This window comes from Theobroma umbraticum, unplaced genomic scaffold (genome assembly GCF_002168275.2).
Source record: "Theobroma umbraticum cultivar Fairchild unplaced genomic scaffold, ASM216827v3 scaffold_130.0, whole genome shotgun sequence".
Taxonomy (NCBI): domain Eukaryota; kingdom Viridiplantae; phylum Streptophyta; class Magnoliopsida; order Malvales; family Malvaceae; genus Theobroma; species Theobroma umbraticum.
In genome coordinates, this window is record NW_018397264.1 from 2,295,900 (window position 1) to 2,313,924 (window position 18,025).

Genomic DNA, 18,025 nt, shown 5'->3' on the forward strand with positions numbered 1-18,025 from the left:
AAGAGATTATATAACAGAATTTACGCAATTTACTGAATATATCTATAAATCCTTTCACAGACAGATAAATTTTTGTGCTCTTGTATTATATGAAAATAAGTTTCTATACGTCACCTTAAATGTAATTACATTTCCACGCAAACACACTAACCAAATATTTTGCCACACATATGATGACGTGGCCTCTTTTATGTATAACGCACTCTGTTGTACTCGACAGTCTTCTCTTTACCCATCTCTCCTTCCGTACTCTGTTCTAAGATTTCTTCAGAATTCAATTTCTTCTTGCAAAGGTACGGCCTTTTTCTTTTCATTTTTTGATTTTAATTCTAATTCTAATTCTAATTCATCCTTTGATTCCTTCCCCAAGTAGAAACACTGACCCTCTAAGTATTTTTCTTTTTACTTCTTAATTAATTTAGGGTTTCTTTACAGTCGGATTTTTTTTCCTTTTTTAGGGTTTTTAGAATTATAGATTGTTTAGTATATATCTGGAGTGATATTTATATACAACTGCATATAAAAATGCATAATTCAATGAGTAATCTGAAATTAAAGACATTTAAATGAAATTATGAATTTTGAAATTTAATTGTGTAGAACAGATGGAAAGCTCTGAATGTCTGTCATCTCTTACGTACAAAGGCTCAATTCCTGAAGCAATTCTTGAAGCTAAAAACCAGAAGAAACTTTTTGTGGTTTACATTTCAGGTAAGTTTTCTTCTTCATTTGATCTCGTTTTTCTTTTCCATACTAGTATATGCAAGCGCTTTTTATTAAATAAGTGTTAATTTAGGTGCTGTGATCGATAAACACTAATTTTGTTGTTTTATTGTTTATAGTTTATGATTAATAATTTTGTTATTAAAAAAAAATTCCAGGTGATGATGCTGAGTCAAAAAACCTGGAGGATTCAACATGGACTGACCTAAAAGTATTTCTTTTATTAATGCTTTTAATTTTAAAGTTTTTTCACCACAAATAGATTTGGCTCTTCTGATGTTGTTCCCTGTATTTTAACATGGTTGATTCAGGTGAAAGAGTCATTGTCAAAGTATTGCATTCTATTGCATATCCAAGGAGGAAGCACTGACGCTGCAAATTTTTCTGCCATATGTATCCTGAGTACAAATTATATTATTCTCTTATAGTTACTCTAGAATCTACATTCTAGGAGTTTTGGCCTTTCCATATAGATGTTAAGGGGATTTTTTAACTATGGCACCAAGGAATAATTCTGATAGTTAACAGGTTGGCTCTCTTTGGTTGTTCTTGGTAGAAAAGAACAGTTGGAAGGTGAAAAGTAATGGGTGGAAAAAGGGAAAGAAGGCATTTTTGTACCTTTTGATGTATTTTTCTAATTGTCCTACCCAGCACAATTGTTTCTGTGTTTCCTTTGATTTTTCTATCTTTCCAAACTTTATGTCACTGCACTTCCCATAGCATTTCCTACTAATACAGTACATTCACTTCCGCCAAAAAATAGGGGGGAAACCATGATACTTCATTCCATTGTATATAGAACCTGTAGCTGTTATTTGATATGAGGTTGAGTTCCCATGTGTACCATTTCAATGACCACTATAATGTGCATGCTAAATTACACCTTTTTGAGTTGGCTTTTCGTGTTTACCATTGTAAGTATCCGTTATCAGTTTCAAACGAGAGAACAAATCCTTGCATCAACATAATACAGACCCGCAGAAATCTGTCCCTTGCATAACAGCTATTGGATACAATGGTGTCCAAGTTTGGCAAAGTGGTACTGGAATTTTCTTCTTAGTTAAACTTTTTTCTTTTTCTTCTTTTAGGAGAAAGCATGTAATGTGTACGGAAAGTTGTTCTAAATAGTCAATTTTTTTCTTTTGGTGGAACTCTTCCAGAAGGGTCTGTCAGTGCTGAAGTTCTGGCATCCAGTTTAGAGAAGGCATGGCTGAGTCTTCATATCCAGGTATGCTGGTGATATTTGAATTTAGGACTATTATCCAGCTAGTAAAGATATGGCCGATGCTCATTTACCACATTCAGTTGATAATTTTGGATTTCTTAACATTCTTATTTTTGTCTGGTTAAAATTGCAGGAAACAACTGTAACAGTCCTAACTGCTGCGCTTGCTTCAAAGAAATATGAAACATCTACTTCTGGGCCTTCTACGGTTAGGCAGTCTGAGCAAGGAAGTTCTTCAAGTAATTCTCTTCCATCAAGCACAATGAACGAGAGGTCCTTGGAGTCTAAATCTGCAGTTAGTTCTGGGGTGATAGACGAAAATTGTGTTAGTGAAAACACAGTTAAGGTAAATTTTAATGCTGGCTGCCTTGATAAGTATTTCTAAATTTTTTTGGACCATGGGAGTTTCAGGGGAGGGAGGGCACTTGGACTTGAACCTAGGCTGTGGTGCCAAATCAAAGAGCTTGTTACCTTCAGGTCAAAAGGCAAGTACTTCAGAAGTTTAAAAACTTTGCCTGATGTAGGCTATTTTTTAATTACATTGCAGGAGAAAATTGCTGAATCAGTTGACAAGGGTAGTTCAGAATCATTTAGCACTGACAACTTAGCTAATGTTGTGGATGAACAAGGTGATGCTTCCAATGAAGCAACCAGAACAATGGTTAGTTCTATCACAGTAGGTCCAGCAGTTTCTGTATCTGAGAATACATCCTCTCCTCCTGAAGATGGTTGTCTCATTCCATTAAAGGGCATCAATCATCAGGCAAGTGTAAGTTCACCAGTGAGTGCAGCAGGAGCAGAGGAAGCTGTGCAACATGAAAAGGACAAAAGCATAAATGAAAAGGAAGATGGTGGGTCAGATAATCCTTCAACTGCGAATACACCAACTGATGTTCATCTAAATATCCGATTACTTGATGGTAGTAGCCTACGAGAGAAGTTTCCCATGGCAGACACTCTAAGAATGGTTAAAGACTATGTGGATAGAAACCAATCAAGTGGCATGGGCTCTTATGATCTCGCCATTCCTTATCCTCGCAAGTTATTTGGTGACCAAGGTAGTGCAGATGTTTTAGACTTGGCAGGAAGTGTTGTTAACTTCTAACATTGCATTGCCTTCCCATATTAGTAGTGTTCCCTGTCTTTACAGTTTTGCTTATGAAAGTGCTGTAGGTTGATAAAGGAGTGTCACATCTGAAATGTCTTCCATTCACCGCTATTGCTTTCCTCTTTGTCCACAGATTTGAGTAAATCTCTATTGGACTTGGGTCTGCTCAACAGACAAGCATTAGTTGTGGTTCCGCGTCAGAGAACCACTGGTTTCCAGGGGCAAAGAACATCTGCTGACCAAATAAATTCTACGCCTACTGAAGCCTCTACAGGAAGCAACGGGGGATATTTTGCATACATCAAAAGCTTTTTGTCTTATGTAAATCCTTTTTCTTATCTTGGCGGTGGTGCCAGCTCCTCAACTACTGAACAGGAATCTCAAAGTGGCATTTGGGAATACAGTGAGTCTCTGTGCTGTTGATACCAATTTGTTTATTCTGTGGGCCTAAGACCTTGGTCTAAAATGGTTATTCTATGACCACATTTTATATCTTCTAAACTTATTTAAGCTAATTTTACACATGTGCATTATACATAGTCACACACACATACCTTGTTTATGTGTGTATAGAGAGAGAGAACAAGTATATATATACAATAGTGAAGGAACAAGCAATTTATCTGGAACATAGATCTATTTGGTTCATGGAACAGGGACTAGAACATAGAATGCCACCTATTAGGTAGGTACTATAATGGGTTATTTCTCTCTTTCATTATTTTGAGTAGATTCATTTTTAATTTTATATTAATTAGGATTTTGATAAATTTAGTTGTAGTCTTGATAAGCTAGTGAGCCAAGTCTGTAACACAAGCATTCCTAGGTACAATTCGTCTTTTTTGCATCTTGATTGGACTAATTGTATATCTGTTACAGATCATGAATGTTTCAAAACTGGGATCGGGTGATCCAGTACGAAATTCTTAGGGTCAGAGTGAATTCTTGTAGCATAAATATCATTCGTTTTGTTTTTCTTATTTGCAAGAAAATTATGTTAGAAATTTGTTAAATCAAGTAGGGCCCTACTGGAATATTGTCTTGGCTTCTCATTCATTATGGCTTGGTTGAAATTGTAGGCCCAAATCCCACTCTGCAGAATAACTTGGCTGGAACAAATAGGTCCTATTCACCCTACTCACCAAACAGAAGCACTTCAACCGTCAGGGATGACAGCAGTAACAGACGACCCACAACCTCCAGATATGGCAGCAATATTCACACACTAAAACATGATGAAGATGATGGCCGTTTCAATGATAGAAATCCCTTCTGGAATGGAAATTCTACCCAGTATGGAGGTAATAGTGATGGCAAATAATCAGGGTCAGCTAGGTTTTTCTAGCAAGGTTCAGCGCCTCCCTGAAATTAAAGTCAAAACCATGATTCGTGCTTTTTATTACATGTATCTATGATGCCAAGTATGATCCCTTAATAGAATTTGATTGTATGTGAATAACTCCTGATTCATGGTGCATAGATTCGCCATCTGATAACTGGTTTTCTGCTTGTTCATACAGAAGGTATATCCAACAATAAATTCACACTTGGCAGCTCATTTTCAACTAATTCCTGTACATATTTGCCTTAATGCCATGTCAAGATGCTAGTTGATTAAATTTTTTTTTTTTTCACTTCTTTATGGAATGATAAAAACCAAAGAGGCAGCTTCTTTTATGATTGACCCCATAATTGGTATATTGTATTTTTTGAAGAACATATCATTTTAAACCATATGATGACAAATTGAGAGGTGACTTTCTCATTTGAGGATCTAAACCAAGGGATTTCCAAACTGGGCTTTCAAGTTTTATTTTTGAAAGATTATAGATAAATTATATAATTTGTTAATTTTTTTTTTAAATAACAAAATAGATGACCACTGGCTACCGGGACTGAGCCTAAAATTTAGTTTGAGAATTAAATTGGAAAAGAGCCTATATTTTAGGTAGAGGTGAGCAAAATCAAATCAATTATTCATCTAAATTAAGTGTAATTTAGATAAAACGATTCGATTTAATTGATTTATTGGATCAATTGATCCAAAATATTTGGTTCAATTGAGTTTTTGGTTGGTTCTTGGTTTTAAAATTTTTAGACCAATTTATCTAAAAAACTAAATTAATTATTTATATATAAATTAATATACTTAAAACATATTAATTTATTATATGCACATATACAAATCACAAACATAACAATTCAATTTTAGTTTTATATATATATATTTATAAATCTGTATTAATATGAAATATCAAATTATATATTTTAAATGATATAACTTATATGTTAATATTATAATATATGATAGTAAATATCCTATATATTAAAATGTCATAGTTTTACACCTTAGTAATATTTCGTGATATAAAGTATTATGAATATATATAATTGCATAAACATTATATATATATATATTTAATTTATCCTTAAGCATTACTATAACTTATAATATTTATTTATATGATTACACTAAATAACTTCATTAATTATTGTCTAAGTTTTTATAACATATTGTTTATAATTAATTATTATTTATATAAATTTGAATATAAAATATTATAACATATGAATTATGTCATTAATTTCATATATATATAATAAAGTAATATTATATATATACATATATTTAAATTATATATAAGCAATATTGCAACTTATAATAGACTTTATTTATATAATTATACTTAATAATTTTATTAATTATCACCTTAATTTTTATAACATATTGTTTATAATTAGTTATTATTTATATAAATTTTGATATAAAAATTAAACTATTATAACATATAAGTTGATTCATTAATTTCATATATATAATAAAGTTATATTTTATATATATACGTTTATTTAATTTATTCATAATTTGTATATATATTTTATAATTATGAATAAAGCTTATAAGTTTTAATATTATAATTTATGAAAAAAAGTGATAAAATTTTGATTTATTAATCCAAAACCAAATCGACCAAACCAATTATATATTTAGTCAGTTTGATTTTTCTTTATGTTTAATTCATTTTGATTGATTTTTTAAAAATATTTGATCTATTAGTATGGTGGATCAAACCATCCATTTACTCATCCCTAATTTAGGTACTAACAAAGTTCTTTTCAACCATCCATTTATGGGAAAGAGTATCACAAAGGGTGCCTCTATCCCACATCAGATAAGAATAAAAAGTCTTGGATTCATTATAAACGGGTGTGCTGTACATCCTTATAAGCTTATTTATGGAAGAAAGGATAATGACTCCGTAACAAGTGATATTAGAACGGATCGGACCTCATCCGACTCACATCACCCTTTATCAGAACAGATCGAATCTCATCCGACTCACGTCAAGCGTCTCAACAGATCCGAGTAGATAGTTTGATCGATGACAATGAAGACGTTATCAAAATCGGGTGAGAGAGAGTGTTATAAATGATATCTCTGTCTCACATCAAATAAAAATAAAAAATTTTAAATTTTTTATAAGAGAATGTGTTGTACGTTCTTATAAACGCGTGAATGAGAAAAGAGTAATCACCCGTCATACTAAGACCTTGGCTTAACACAAGGAATCTTCGCAATAAAAGCGGGCAAACATTGAAGTGGTTTGGTTGGGTTTGGCTTCTGCACGTTGGGTTGTGGGTCCCAGCTTTAAAATTTTGAACCATTTTAAGAGCTTCCGTGATAATAAGGACTTGGCTTAACACAAGGAATCTTCGTAATAAAACCGGGCAAACATTGAAGTGGTTTGGTTGGGTTTGGCTTCTGGATGTTGGGTTGTGGGTCCCAGCTTTAAAATTTTGAACCATTTTAAGAGCTTGTTAGGACACTTGGGACGACACCGTGACACGGTGCTCACTGCGATTCCACTGCCCCTATTCCTCAAAAACCAAACACATAAGCCTCGACCCATAGTCTTTCGGTAGGACTTCACTTTCGCTTCCTCCTCTCTCACTAGGGTTTGAGGGTTTTACACTTTCTTTCTTTCTTTCCTCGTCCTCCATGGCTTCTTCTATCTTAACTTCCTCCAAATTCTCTCCTTTCGCCTCCCCTCCCTCAAATCCTCCTTTTCCTTTCCCCTGCTTCACTTCACTTCCCTTCTTCCAAGCTACGTTCTTTCCCGTCATTTCCTTGCAAATCATGCACCAAAACTTCCTCATTTCTTCCTCTCTCACCCCTAACCCTCCCTCCCCCTCCCGCCGCCCCCCTTACATCCCCAACCATATCCCGACCCCAACTACGTCCGCGTCTTCGACAACCACTCTCCGCGACGGCGAACAGTCCCCCGGTGCCACCATGACTTCCAAGGAAAAACTCGACATTGCCCGCCAACTGGCAAAGCTCGGCGTAGATATAATCGAAGCTGGGTTTCCGGCTGCATCGAAAGATGATTTCGAAGCGGTCAAGACTATTGCTAAAGAGGTTGGAAATGCAGTGGATGAGAATGGATACGTGCCTGTTGTTTGTGGGCTTTCTAGGTGTAATGAGAAGGATATTAAGGCGGCTTGGGAGGCGGTTAAGTACGCGAAAAGGCCTAGGATTCATACTTTTATAGCGACGAGTGGGATTCACATGGAGCACAAGTTGAGGAAGAGTAAAGCAGAGGTCGTGGATATTGCTAGGAGTATGGTTCGGTTTGCTCGGAGTTTGGGTTGCAATGATGTTGAGTTTAGCCCTGAAGACGCTGGCAGGTTTGAATTTTTATCTCCCTTTCCTCTTTTTATGCTTTTAAAATGGATTGTTCAAGAATAAGATCATATTCAATTAGCATTTGTTTTCATATGAAGAAAAGAAACAACAGAAATATTGCAATTATGAGGATATTTAGGGTGCAATAAAATGTTAATCTGGAAGAAATGGATGCTTTATTTGGTTAGAAATAAGGAATTGAAGTATAAATATGGATAGACTATGATTTAATCCGCTTTTCTAGATTGCATTAATTGAAGCCTAACCATTTTGGTCAAAGATATGTGGTTGATCAAATATTGCTACAACAGTTGGATGCTTGTTTTAGTATGAGGTGGCCTGACATTCCCTGGGATTCAGATAATGGCTAGGTTGCAGTAGCAGCAGTGTATGCATCTGCTGTATGCTGCTTTTGAAATAAGATAAGTTAATGTAAAAGGGTATTACAACTTCTTCTCTTGTGGACATTATAGTCTTATTTCTTTGGATCCCAACAGATCTGACAGGGAGTTCCTGTATGAGATATTGGGTGAAGTGATCAAGGCTGGAGCGACAACTCTCAACATACCTGATACTGTTGGCATAAATTTGCCCAGCGAGTTTGGGCAATTAATTGCTGATATAAAAGCCAATACCCCTGGAATTGAGAATGTTATTATTTCAACACACTGCCAAAATGATCTTGGGCTTTCTACTGCCAACACTCTAGCGGTAGCCACTGTGTTACTTTGTTAATTGATGCACACTGATATGTACTTGGATTGCATTTACATCTTAGCTGTTATGAATTCAGGGAGCTTGCGCAGGTGCAAGGCAAGTGGAGGTAACCATCAACGGCATTGGTGAAAGAGCTGGAAATGCTTCATTGGAGGAGGTGAGCTTTTGCTTTTTGCAATACTAGAATGATTGTGTATTTGGAATTTGAATTATGCAGTAATAGATGGAAATACCCCATTTTCTCTTGCACGATGTGGTATTCTTGGACATTTTAGTTAAATAATTCATCATGCATGAGTTTGTACTACCTAAGACCCCCTCTGCTTCAACCACCTTTAGATGACAAGAAGTTACCCTGAAATTTATTTAAAGGGGGACTTATGGAATTTCATATGCTTCACCATATGAGATAGGTGCTGTCTTCTGTGCCTTCAATGTACTATGATTGTCTGTCTCTCTTTTATGGCCCTTTTTATGTTTCATAGTTAATGCCAAAGATGGAGGAGGGAGAAAGGGCATTTGAAGGCTCTCATTATCAAGTAACCCATAACAGAAGTTGTATCCGTTGTTTTATAAATTGGCAAAGAACCCAACCAGTTTGGGATCTTGACGATGAGGGTATTTATGCATCAATCAGATTTTCTTATTCTAGTTTTGTATTCTGCCTATATTAAACATTTAAATTCTGTAAGTCAATCACTTTTAGCTGTCAATTGCTATATTTTAGAGTCTACATAAGAACTGTTGATTTGGTTGTAATTGTTGATCTTCTTTCCCTCGATGGTCCTTGTAATATCATATATATATATATATATATTTATTCTGTTGAATTTTTACTTTCATTTGTGTAGGTTGTGATGGCCTTAAAATGTCGTGGTGAGCATGTGTTAGGGGGTCTTTATACAGGAATAAATACCCGACACATTGTGATGGCAAGCAAGATGGTATTCTTTTGTGAACTTCAATTTCAATCCAATTGTTTCTTACTCTTGACTAAATTAGCTCTGGAAGTTATTATTGACTTAAAATGGTTATTTAGGTGGAAGAGTACACGGGATTACATGTGCAGCCACATAAGGCTATTGTTGGAGCCAATGCTTTTGCTCATGAAAGTGGCATCCACCAGGTTGATTTTCCTAGTGTTTGATTGCTTATATGTCATCTCTGTGACCTTCCAATCTCTTTTTATGAAGTCTGTTTGTTCTATGGCTGATCACCTTTGGTGATGGTGGAAGTGTATTTATCAATGCATTTAAAAATGATAGACTGCTCTAACTTAATTAATAATAATAATTTTTGCTATGTTAGTTATGCTCTCTTGTATAAATCAGGCTTGGTGAGTGAAATGGTTGACAATTAGTGATGGTATTGTCAAGAGCCAATTCAGCTGAACTCTCCTAAGCCTTAATCCAATACTAGTTGTACCTGGTTACAAGAATCCTTTTTTCCTATCTGTTTGTGTAAGGGTGACATCCTCTGAAAGATTAGAGAAGGCTTCATTTTTCTTTGGTTTGGTTAATATATATATATATATATATATATATATATATCTGTACTTAATGAAAAATCATAAAAACAATAAGATATATATTCCAAAATGCTTTCTGCTCTGTAGGATGGAATGCTTAAGCACAAAGGTACATATGAAATTATATCTCCTGAGGATATCGGGCTTGAACGGTCCAATGAAGCTGGTATTGTCCTTGGAAAACTTAGGTATGTATTTCATTTTTTAAAAATTTTCCTCCATTTTTCTGATAATTTTTTTCTTTTAGCTATGTTTTGAATAGAGTTTAAAGGCATGTGCCTGGTGAAATATGTTTAGAAATAGCAAGGGCAATGAACGGTTTTTCTGTCGCTTTTCAATGTTGGATGCAATGTCACCCTGAATTTAACAGAAATTGTTGAGGTTTTAACATATGAAGCAATATTTTTCGTCACCATTACAAAAATATTGTCTTTAGGTTCATGAATACATCTTATATCCAATTTTGATGAATATTTTTCAACTCTTGACTGTGAGCTTTATTTGACAATAGTGGAATTGGTCCAATGGTATGGGTCGATCTTTTAATAGGTTTTTCCTTGGCTTTTTTCCTTTTCTCTTACGAAGGAAAGTGTTTATCTGCTGATATCAAGGTAGTCTAAGGGCAAAAATTGTGTTAATATATATTTTTTGGGATAATTAAAGAATGTGTTAATATCACCTGGATTGCTAGGCACCAAAAATTTCTTGCGCAAGTAAAACAGGGTGCATATTATTAATACATTTGATAAATATATTAACTTTATCTAATATTCTAGACTGGCTTGGCTAGTTATCAAAATGTGGAGCATAAAGGTTCATTCGAGTTGTTAGAGTTTCTGACAAGTTTCTTTGTGTATGCATAGACTCTTCTACCTTTTTTTTCCCTGATGCATCAAATTTTAGCTTTCACCAATTTCATGAATCAACTTCTATGGTGCTATATTGCTTGGAATTGGATATGAATGTTGGACACGAGTACATGTCGAGTACCATTCAATTATTCTGAAGTTTTTCTGTATAATTGAAGTCTCATACCGTCATACCTCTAATCCATTTGGAGCATTTAGTTTGTGTTCACCATGAGTACCATAGGAACATAAAGAGTCAGAGCAAGGTTTGCAAATATGTCTGTACATGCATTTTACTTTGACAGAATAGAGTCTTGCATTCTAGTCCGTGGGGGTTGGGCAGAGGCAAATTGGAAGAGGAAGCTTAGATGTGTCAAGCAGGCCTGGAATTCCCTCCTCTCCCCCACCCTACCACCAACATCACCATAGAAAAAAAAGGGAAAGCACTAATGAGTGACTTAGCAACTTCTTTTCCGATATTGATACCATCTTCTGTTATTTTACTACTACTTAAATCTATGCAGTTTTGTCACGATGCATATAACAATTATGTTGTTAGTATCTTCCGATTCATTTTGCATTTTTATAGATTCAGTTGTTAAAAATGTTAACTGATTTTTTTTTTCTTTTCCTATTCTCTGGTAAAGTGGACGTCATGCTTTGAGAGACCGATTGAAAGAGGTATGCTGCTATTAGGGATGCATAAAATTGATCAAATTACCTCTCTTTGCTGTATTTAAACACGTAGTTCTTCCTGTTTTCCTCAGCTTGGTTATGAGCTTGATGATAAACAGCTTCAGAACATATTCTGGCGCTTCAAGGCAGTAGCCGAACAAAAGAAGGTGAATGAAATTCTGTACCATTTCTTGTTTCTTTTCCCCTCATATCATTGTACAATCAAATATTTATAATATTTCGAACTGCACAAGTTATATTTGCAGTAATATTTTTTGAGAAAATGAAAAATAAGGAGAGATTGTCTAGAGTATAATATTGCATAATTTAGCATCGGTAAACCAGCATTATCATCGTGGATAACATTTTTCAACAGTTTTCCGAGTTCTCCATCTCTGTTTTCGCTGTCATTTTGAAAACATGGTTTTCTAGTTCTGGCAACTAAACTTCCTTTTATTTATGTGGAAAATAAGAACAGAAAAAAGAGAGACAAGAGATACAAGACAGAGCCAGGAAATAAATAATGTTTTGTTGGTAAATGTAATTTTATATTAGTGGGTGGAGTCATAAGCACCAGTTGGATGCTGGATGTACTTTTAACACAAAAAATACGTATCTTTCGTAATCCATCATGCAGTTATGACACAGTTGACCTTGTAATTAAGGCTTAAAGACATTGTGTTGGTTAGTGGGCCTGTGGGCTTAGAAAATGAATTTTTATAGGACATGGGCCTGGAAGGTGGATGGTTGCTGGAAGTTGATATGTTGCAAGATTTTCAGTTTAGCCACCAGTTTTAATGGTTCTGGTTGTCAATGATGGCTTAGGAAACCTTTTATCAGGAATTTAGGTGAGTTTTGTCTTCCAAGTAATTGAAAATATATTTTCAAGATTGTGTAGTGATTATAAGCAAAAAGTGGAAACTAATTATCTTTGATGGTTATGAATGCTTGTATCAGTTAGTTTCCAAAGTTGCCTGGCTTCCCTGGTGTTTTAAGGTTTTGGATGTGGAAATTTAGTTTATTTTAGTTGACTTGGTAGTTGTTTTGTACTTTCTTGATTCTTAAGGGAAAAGTAGCATGCGTCTAAAGCTCTGGTATGAATGCATAGTTTCTATTGTTTGTTTATGAAGATGATGTGGTCTATTCTTTGTTTTATTTACTGGTGTTCCAGAGAGTCACTGACGCTGATCTAATAGCATTGGTTTCGGACGAAGTTTTTCAACCAGAAGTTGTTTGGAAGCTTCATGATCTGCAGGTAACTGGAAATTAACTTTGTACCATAAGTTAACAGGATCGTGGTATGTCTCAAGTTATAATACGGGGTGTGTGACTTTAGATGTTTTTTTGGCATGGTGGGGTTGAGCTTCATTGGTTTGTTAGTTTGGGTCGCAGTATGCTACAAAGCATTGTCGGGGTTGTATTGCCTTAAAAGATGTAAATTTTTTTTTTAATTACATGAGTGTATTTCACTATGAACATATAAGTTGATATTGCCTTAAAAGATGTATTTCAATAATCAATAATTTTCATTATTAGAAAGAAATACATTACTTTTAAAGTGGCTACTTTTGGCGTATGTAAATTTCTTCTTTTAAAGATAAGAAATAATAATGGTAAATTTGAATGGTAATTTGTTTCCTCTTTATTTTTCAAATGATGTGCCAGCCATTTATCTAATTTCCTATGAGTAAAGGAAATATTGGGAATGAAATACTGCATTGAAGTGGACCCAAAAACACTTGAAGTGATTTTGGTAAAGCCTCAATAACAAATTAATCAAAATCCAAAACCATGCTTTTGTATGATTTAAAAGTTAACTCATGCCGTCATACCCTGTCTACCCCCAACTTTGGAGTTTCCTTATTCTTCCTTTCTTTTTCTATTTAAATTTTTTTTCCTGACCGGTCATCTCCTTTTCTCTTTCTCTCTTCACTGTTTCTTGTTCGTACCTCTTTCTTTGCTGACTTATCACGATGTCCCTGTCTTTCTATTTCACCCATCAATGGTGATCCAGGTCGCTTACTAAAGCGATCCAGGATGCAAAAGAACCACGATCTGGGATATATGAAGTGGATTGCATTTCTAGGGGGTAGCAGCGATCCTGGTAACTGTGTTTTATACCATGTTGTTATCATCTGGTTTGAATTAGGTTTTAAGTTACAAGTTTTATTTAACTGGACGTGCAGGTTACTTGTGGAACTCTTGGTCTTTCCACTGCAACGGTTAAACTCATTAGTGCTGATGGGGAAGAGCATGTTGCTTGCTCTGTTGGAACTGGGCCGGTAGATTCAGCTTATAAAGCTATTGATCTCATTATAAAGGTTTGATGTAGGAAATTATTCATTTTGCTTTGTTCTAGGATTTTCTGTTGGGTGTTGATAAGATATGATCCAAGATTTATTGTTAGGGTTAATTAAGATTTTGTGTATGATAATTAACGTTATTTTTTGAATTTAATCTTTATTTATAGTGTTTCATTGGCTGTAACTATAAATGCTTTAGTTCATAATTTGCAGTTAGAATATTAAACTTCAATTTGGTCTTTTCTGCTTTCACCTTTTAAGTGAAATTCTTTCTCTTCTTTACTTTTCTCCCTAGTTTTTCTGTTCTTTTCCTCTTTTGCCTCAGATTTCTCTCTTTCTCCTGTTTTCTCTCCCTAACTTCTCTTCCCATGCTGCCTAAATTTAATACCAGAGCAAATGGCTAGTTTTGTTTGGTTAGTTGGTCCATAGATTTGTTTTTTAACATAAGCTTAATTTGCCATTTCTCATGCCATGGAAACAAACTCTTGTTGCCTGCTTTGAGAACCTTGTTTATTTTCATCTAGCATTTCTTAATTGAATTGTGGCTTATGACTAGGGCTTTTTGGGTTGTAACCTTAAGTTCTTTTTGTGGCAGGTATTTTACTGCTGCTTTGGATAAATGAAAATTTTACTTATACATAAAAAAAAAAATCAGTTAGCTCTCTGAGAACGGGAATTCGAATTTAGTCTTTCCCTAATTGAATATCTTTCATTCTTCTCCCTTTTCTTCACTTTCTACCTCGTTTCTCTTCCCACATTGCATCAAGAAAATTATGTGAGCATTCTTCAATTAATATTTTCCGAGGGTTGTCTTTTTGTCTGTGATGGGGTGTGACTGTCTGCTGTTAAGAGTGATGATATCGACGACAGTTTCGATTAGCTCATAATTTCCCTTTCTTCTTTCTAGTTTTTCCCCATGCACTCTATCTTCCCACCCTCTTCTCTCATGTTAGAATACTTTTCTGAACATACTTTTACTGAGATTGTGGAGCAATACTTCGATATAATTTCCGTAATTTTGCAGGAACCAGTTACACTTCTCGAGTACTCCCTGATTGCTGTTACAGAAGGCATTGATGCCATAGCCACCACCCGTGTTCTAATTCGTACAGAGAAAAGTCACCTGTCTACTCATTCTTTGACTGGCAAAATCACTCATCGAACATTTAGGTAGGTCAATTTTCTTGGCCTTGTTTTCATTGACTTTTTTCTATTTCCACCTCCAAAATTCAGTGCATAAAATCATTTCTCCTTTGGTACCAGTGGAACTGGTGCAGGAATGGACATTGTTGTTTCCAGTGTCAAGGCTTATATTGGCGCAATAAATAAGATGTTGGGTTTCAAGGAGCAAATTCCTACAAAAGCTTCAGCAGAAAGAACTGCAGTCTCTGCTTGAGAAGTAAAAGTAGCTTATCATACAGTTCTCCCTTGCATACATACCATCATCAGTCAGTTTTACAACTACATGGTTCTCCCTGTTCATCATGCAGTAGTGACAATGCTTTGAAGGGTTTCTGTATACAAGTTTCAGAGACAGCAATTGTTCATAAGTTGTAGTATGTGTTAAGAACTTGCCAAAAACTGAATGAAGCATGAGTTGTAATAAAGTTGAGCCAGTTTATTCAAACCAAAGGTGTCCAGATTTCTCCACAATTGGGAATGTGGCAAATATTTAGAAGTTTGCCGCTAGTTCAGAACTGAGAATAGGCCCTCACTTCCAAAGCCTATGTCAAGCCCAATTATGCTCCAAATCTATCAAGAAATCACCAAATATGTTGGCCAAGGGAGGGTTGGGTGGGAAGAGCAATGGGAATATAATATAGGAAAAATGGAAATGTTCTGAGTTTCTCAGGCAGTTGAATATCCACCCATCGCATTCAGTCTATACTCAATTGAATATAACCCATTGACTTGGACTCTTACTAAGAAAGCAAAACCCACTTTGATTTGATGGCAAGGGTGGGGATTTCTCATTTCCTTTTAGTATAGAGCAAGAAAGGCCAAAGCTGTCACAGCCCTCTTTGGAGGCACAAAAACATTAAAAATTTTTGGCTGTTGGAACTTTCCATCTTGACCTTGTTGCCCATAATTCCTACCCCTCCAGGCTCTAGGCCGAGAGGGTCATACCATGGTCCATGCCCTTGCAAAGAATGACAGCCTGACAGGAAAGATACAAACTTCGAGATTCTAAGATGATTCTGCCTCAAAGTCATCCACATTGCCCATACAAAATTTTGTTATTACATTTTGACCATACTCTTTGCAGCTGCTCACTTACAATTCATCCTTTAAATAAGAAAGGATCTCAAATATTATTGCCTAAATATGAAAAAAAAATTGGGATAAAAAGAGTTAAAGAATGTGACAAATTAATGTGGGACATACCTCAAAGCCTCATTTCATATGAACAAAATGTTTAACTATAAATTGATTGATTGTTTCTTGACTTTGCTTTGATATGGTCAAAGGTCAATGACTATTTATTTACTTGTCTTTTATTTCCACTATTATCTGTTCTATTAATCCCAAACATCATATCATCCTCCACAATTTCAGCTAGATGGGTGTATTTATATTGAGGAAATTAATCCAGGAGGAAGAAAAGATAAATGTTTAGAATATGGTTTTTATTTTTTGAAGGAGAAATTTATGTATAAATTTTAAAAAAAAGAGTAAAGAAATTCATAATCTAAACTGGTTTATTATTTTTTTTTCTTTTTGTGAATTTATACTCTCTTCAACTAGTTAGAAACTATATATAAAATTTTAATCTAATCATCACGATATATAACTCGTAAATATGTCAAAAAACCAAGAAAGATCATATAATGTCACAAAATCATTACTTTTTTCTCTAAAATATTTGCTTAACTTAATAAATGTATAACGTTTATAAATTTTTCAATATATTTTATTTTTTTGAAGTGAAATTAAAATAATTATTTATTTATTTATTTTTAAAACATTTAACGTGATAATAGTATTATTAATTTTCTCTTGTCTTTCCATAGTTGCTTGTCTGTCAAGAAAGCATATTAGTTGAACTAATAATGAAAAGGCCTTGTCAAGCAACATTGAAGAGGGAAATCTTCCATTGAAAATATAAATAAAATATGCTTTTTTGGGGGTATAAGAGACATATTAATTAAATTATAATGATGAAAGAAGAATTGAGTCATCGATCAATTGGAATTTAGCATAGGCAACCAACACACTCTTCCAATTATGTCTTAATCTGTCCCATCAATCATTAGAATCCCATGATGTCAGGTTCCTTCTTCTCCTCTTTTGCATTCATAGATGCCTTACCTTTGCTTTAATTTGGTTAGAATTATATATTAAATAAAAAAAATTAATTTTTAAAATACCATTTATAATATTATTTTTGTATTAAATGTAGTAATTAAAGATAATGCGATGAATTTCAACTTTAATCCTATTAAATGCATATAGGTTTTCGATAATCAAATCCGACAAAGAAATGTATTTTAAAAATTCAAATGAACATTTTAATTATTAAAATTTGAGTTTGAATCTTGAATCGAGAACATTGAAATTATTTCATAAGAGTAATTTAAATTTGTAAATTAAAAACAAAAGAAAAAGATCAGATTTATTTAAATTTGAAAAATGATGTTAACTACCATTACACCTCTATCAAGCCGTTGTAGTCAAAAACTTTAGAATGGAAATATCAAAACTTGATGCCATTTTGGGGTTAAAGCCTGACCCAAATCTTTAAAACGTACAACTAAGTGCTTGATGGTTCTAGTTGTAGATTACTAGAGCAGGAAAAAAAATATACAGTAGCAAGGTATGGAGACGTGTCAAAAGCATTATAATATGATACTAAATAAGCAGGATGGAGTAAGAGTACACATAAAACCAGAAAAAAACAGTTGGCTTTTGGGCCAATTTATTCTCCTCCACCGCCCTTGCTTTCTTCATCTAAAGCTAAGAACTTGTCCTTTGTCCCAACAAGGAGAGAAGCAATATGCTTCTAGAAAGAGAAGAAAACCTATGTTTCTAGGGAACTTCAAAGATATTGACATAAACCCAGAAATTTGAAAGGCAAAACAATGAAAAATACTATGTTTTTGGAAGGAAAGGAAAATATTTACTGGGTGTATTTTGGTGTGTAAAAATTGTTTTTTTTTTTTGAAAATAAAAGAGCTTCCATTTATAGGTAGAATCTAAAAGAGAGAAAAAGA

At 34.2% G+C, this 18,025-nt stretch overlaps 2 protein-coding genes across 7 annotated transcripts; both read left to right on the forward strand.

Moving 5' to 3' along the window:
* The first annotated feature begins 156 nt into the window (after positions 1-156).
* Positions 157-4,625, forward strand: LOC110421867 (Ubiquitin-like superfamily protein). Of its 3 annotated transcripts, XM_021435572.2 has the most exons (11): positions 157-293; positions 601-711; positions 882-934; positions 1,035-1,116; positions 1,697-1,762; positions 1,884-1,951; positions 2,082-2,294; positions 2,496-2,609; positions 2,697-3,006; positions 3,190-3,459; positions 4,136-4,625. In XM_021435572.2, the coding sequence occupies exons 1-11, from the start codon at positions 191-193 to the stop codon at positions 4,375-4,377; spliced, it is 1,632 nt and encodes a 543-aa protein (XP_021291247.1). In that variant the 5' UTR covers positions 157-190; the 3' UTR covers positions 4,378-4,625. The 3 variants fall into 3 exon arrangements, with proteins under 3 accessions (XP_021291247.1, XP_021291246.1, XP_021291248.1); XM_021435571.1 differs by having other exon boundaries at positions 158-293; positions 2,496-3,006; XM_021435573.1 differs by having other exon boundaries at positions 164-293; positions 606-711; positions 2,496-3,006.
* A 2,258-nt stretch (positions 4,626-6,883) lies between these two features.
* Positions 6,884-15,446, forward strand: LOC110421865 (2-isopropylmalate synthase 1, chloroplastic-like). 4 transcript variants are annotated; one of them, XM_021435568.2, is made up of 12 exons: positions 7,306-7,745; positions 8,241-8,454; positions 8,537-8,617; positions 9,312-9,404; positions 9,500-9,586; positions 10,076-10,176; positions 11,484-11,517; positions 11,604-11,678; positions 12,683-12,766; positions 13,698-13,832; positions 14,839-14,984; positions 15,078-15,446. In XM_021435568.2, exons 1-12 carry the CDS (start codon positions 7,351-7,353, stop codon positions 15,208-15,210), a joined length of 1,578 nt encoding a protein of 525 aa, XP_021291243.2. In that variant the 5' UTR covers positions 7,306-7,350; the 3' UTR covers positions 15,211-15,446. The 4 variants fall into 4 exon arrangements, 3 of the variants coding, with proteins under 3 accessions (XP_089640597.1, XP_089640596.1, XP_021291243.2); XR_016351556.1 differs by lacking the exons at positions 14,839-14,984; positions 15,078-15,446 and adding an exon at positions 13,526-13,615 and having other exon boundaries at positions 6,886-7,745; positions 13,698-13,836; XM_089784470.1 differs by lacking the exons at positions 14,839-14,984; positions 15,078-15,446 and having other exon boundaries at positions 6,886-7,745; positions 13,698-13,838.
* Positions 15,447-18,025: the final 2,579 nt, after the last annotated feature.

Coding starts and splice junctions, on each gene's coding strand:
- LOC110421867 (XM_021435571.1), top strand. CDS start 191: ATGTATAACGCACTCTGTTGTACTCGACAGTCTTCTCTTTACCCATCT. Junction 1,117..1,696: donor TGCAAATTTTTCTGCCATAT/GTATCCTGAGTA, acceptor AACATAATACAG/ACCCGCAGAAATCTGTCCCT. Junction 1,763..1,883: donor TGTCCAAGTTTGGCAAAGTG/GTACTGGAATTT, acceptor GAACTCTTCCAG/AAGGGTCTGTCAGTGCTGAA.
- LOC110421865 (XM_089784470.1), top strand. CDS start 7,057: ATGGCTTCTTCTATCTTAACTTCCTCCAAATTCTCTCCTTTCGCCTCC. Junction 9,405..9,499: donor TTGTGATGGCAAGCAAGATG/GTATTCTTTTGT, acceptor ATGGTTATTTAG/GTGGAAGAGTACACGGGATT. Junction 12,767..13,697: donor GGAAGCTTCATGATCTGCAG/GTAACTGGAAAT, acceptor CTGGACGTGCAG/GTTACTTGTGGAACTCTTGG.